This window comes from Anneissia japonica, unplaced genomic scaffold (genome assembly GCF_011630105.1).
Source record: "Anneissia japonica isolate Jap-2015-1 unplaced genomic scaffold, ASM1163010v1 scaffold172582_len1462937_cov174, whole genome shotgun sequence".
NCBI lineage: Eukaryota > Metazoa > Echinodermata > Crinoidea > Comatulida > Comatulidae > Anneissia > Anneissia japonica.
Window position 1 is genome coordinate 698,713 of NW_022725666.1, and position 3,780 is coordinate 702,492.

The window sequence follows — 3,780 nt, forward strand, 5'->3', positions numbered from 1 at the left end:
TGTTTGTTTGTTTGGTGCTTTATGTGTTTATTGAATGAATAAAATACATAGGTGAAATAGAATTCAACAAAGACCATAAATATAACTTTACATCATTATCAATATTAATAGTATTATTATTATTTCGATGCAGGTTTGCATCAGGAAAATACCATAGGAGTGACATTTTGCCCTACCTGACGTGTTATCTTACCAAATACTCAGTAGTCCCCAGATATTTTGATTCGGGTGGGGATCGAACCCACAACCTCCAGATACGTAGCATGGCACCATAATCACTAGACCACCAAACTTTCACTTAGTGACTTTTGTTGAATCCGATCCCCAGGTAGCAGTGGGTACTGCAAATGATATTTTGATGTGAATTTGCATCAGGAAAATATCATAGGAGTGATGTATTATTATTATAAAAACTTAAAAGAAAGAATATTTTCTTGAGTGTTTTTTTCTTAGAACCATGTAAAAAAGATTTTATTAACTTATTTATTAACTTTACAGATCCATAGCTAGGCTGGCAAATGTTAGTCAAGAGGAACTCACAAAAGCAGCTAAGACCACTCCCATTGTGCTTGAACATGAAAAGGAATGGAAGCTGGCTAAATGCCTTGCCAGGTTCCCAGAAGTAATCACGAAAATCTTGGACGATCTGCTGTTACATTCCCTCTGCGACTTCCTGTATGAGATTGCTACCACCTTCACCGAGTTCTACGACAACTGTTATTGTGTTGAGAAAGATCGAAAGACAGGTAAATAGTGATGTTTTGATCGGCTGAATTCAACTACTAGGAAAATTAAATGTACTCCCTTGATTGGTTAAAATTAAGCCATGTGATATTAAATATGATGTATTGATTGGTAGAATATAGCCAAATACATTGGCCGTATTTGACTGGTCGTGGTAAAATCCTACTTAACAAAGATGACCAGTCGAATAGAAAACTGGTATATACTTGAAAAATCAAAATAGCTCCATAGTTACCGCGATACACGCTGCATAATCAAGGTTGCTTCGGGTTGTGGCAGTATGGATTTTTCGTTAAAAAAAATATTTTCATCCAGTTTTTGAATTCTGGTAGCCTACAATTATTTTTTGACTTTATGTGGGTAAATATTATAATTTTTATTTTCCGAAATTTAATCTAAATTATATTAACGCAAATGTTGTTGCTAAACTGACCAATTGGCCATGTTTGTTTTGGTCATTTGGATAACTTAAAGCACTCTGGTTGTCAACAAAGCCTATTTACGAACCAGTCAAATGAAAATAATACTCAACAAAAAATCATAGTCAATGAAATGGACCAACAGCATAAGCCCAATTATTAGAAGATATTACATTATCTCTACTCCATTCAATTTTGTCTCTCACCACCAAGTTTTCTCTCCAACCAAAATCCTCTTTGTACATTAGATGGTTATTTAATAGCTTTCTTTATTTTTATTGATTTCTTTTAGGTGAAGTCATTAATGTGAATGTGAGTCGTCTACTAATATGCGAGGCAACTGCTGCTGTCATGGCCAAAGGTTTCGATATTCTTGCTATAAAACCGGTCCAGAAGATGTAAATGAATTAGCAAATAACTACACTAAATTCCTAAATATATATATACAGTACATGCAAATTTAATAGTAGACATGAAGCTTTGTGGTTTAAATGGCACTTGTCTTCCAATGGCAGGTTCCTGGGTTCAAATCCTGCTTGAATCTTTCTCGTGGCTAAACCCTGCCCCATGGATATTGTTGCTAAGGTCCCACATTGCTGGCTCTGTTCTGATTGGTCAGTGGTTAACTTTGATTGACACCCCGGAAATGTCCATTCACGTGTACAATATTACGCCGAATTTAGCAACTTGTCACAATGATCACGGCATGCAAAGCGTTTTTCATTATCTTGGTAAAGTTCCCAAGAATTCACAAGGTTTTTAAATCTTTACCTTTGTCGTAGAGGCCGGTAAAATCATCATATATTTTAATAAACATACAACGTTCTCCCGAAGCTGTTTTAACCGTCAGTTTTACTGGTAAAAATAACCAGCCAACCAATAAAAATGTTGAGTTTGTAAAATTAAAAAACTACTGATATGGCCTTGGTAGTCTAGGCTGGCCCTCTTTCAATACATTAATATCATTCTAGTCTATGGCTAAGCTATGAATATATGTGTTGTTATTTCATCAAGTCATTAAACCCCACTCAAAAGGGGTAATACCTCACACTGCACACGTTGCTGAATTTTTATGGACAAATTTACCTGTAAAAATGTTTCCATTGGGGGAACATCGACATACCATAAAATAATTGAAGGCTGGCGGCTTCTTTTTTCGTGCAATCTTTGAATGGGCTTCTTTTCAATGCTACATTTGCAAAGTAGAAGGGGGGGGTGGGCTTCTTTTCAAACTGGATGCTGTAAATTTTGGGAATTACTACTATAAAACAATAAATATGGCCACTGAAACATCAATCTGTGTCATTGAGTGTATTAACTGGCATTAAATCACCTAAACTACTGTATAAACCAAGTGTGTTTTTAATTTCTTTTTTTGGTTGTTTTGAAATTCATGTACAATGTAAAAACCGAAAGGTCCACTGATTAATCTCAGATAAGAAAGTATAATACATACTCCAAGTATTGAAATACACGCCATCGTGTTAGGATTCAATATTTCGACATTAATTATGTCATCATCAGGAATTCGAGATGGGCTTCCCTTCGCTATTAGCCCCCATTGCGGTAGCTTTTTCATAAAGCTAGACTGCGATTGAATGGTGGTCAGGAAGACCCTAATCTTAATGAACATATACATAGTTGCATGTTAAAACAGGGAGTTCTTTTTGTGACATTATGCAAGAGTAGAATTGTCTATGTTTGATTTGGTATATTAGGAAACTTCAATTCCTCTTTATCGTTTAAGTATGCATTTATTTTTAAACGACGACAGCAATTATATTCAAATGAAATTTTGAGCGTAATCTTTAGTCTAAATACACAGAACAAGAGCAATAGTGTAGGTACAGCTTTGTCATATGAGTATCTTCATTGCTCTTATCTTTGCCAAGATAGCCCCTAGTTAGTCATTACTTTCACTATGATTCATCTTGTGTTTTGATTAAACATTTTTTTTTGTCCTTATATTATCAGAAATAAATTTAAATATCATAAAATGAACGTTTGTTTATGGTGCTTGTGGATAAATCTATTATGGCGCCGAACATACTATTTTATTTCTATGTTCATGAAAATAGAGATAGCCACATAATGATCATGACTAGTGGATAATAATTATCCTTCCTCTAAACGAGAAAATCTAGAAATTTACAGAATATATAAAATAAAATAAAAAATAATTAATGCATGCAAGACCCTTTAAATAAACATTCATTCATTTCACTTTATTCATATAAAACGTCAATATAAATCAATATATTAATAAACATATATACGGACAAAGAAACAAAACCTCAAAAAACAGCGGCGACAATATAGATATCCTTACACATGTATATATACACATAAAGATGCCTATACACACAGACAAGCAAAGAAGCAAGACCTGAAAAAAAGCTGCAACAATTATATATATATATATATAAAGAAAGGTAAATACATTTAACAGTGTTAACGGCTATCCTGATTTATATATGTATATATACTTCCTGTATTCGGCTCTTAAGGGGAAACTCTTTTGTCTATGATTTCGCCTTATGGTCGTTTTAGTTTCCCCTTAGCGATACTGCTTTCTCCTTAAGGTACTGTTTTTAACCCTCTTCATTGTTTTAGTTTC

At 33.9% G+C, this 3,780-nt stretch overlaps 1 protein-coding gene across 1 annotated transcript in view; it reads left to right on the plus strand.

Annotated features, from left to right (window-relative positions):
* Window positions 1-3,160, plus strand: part of LOC117112813 (arginine--tRNA ligase, cytoplasmic-like) — a 17,149-nt gene extending 13,989 nt beyond the window's left edge. Inside the window, exons 14-15 of the mRNA XM_033255992.1 lie at window positions 499-746; window positions 1,456-3,160. Coding sequence (XP_033111883.1) covers window positions 499-746; window positions 1,456-1,565 — 358 coding nt within the window. The 3' untranslated portion in view covers window positions 1,566-3,160. The remainder of the gene's footprint in view (window positions 1-498; window positions 747-1,455) is intronic.
* The last annotated feature ends 620 nt before the right edge of the window (window positions 3,161-3,780 follow it).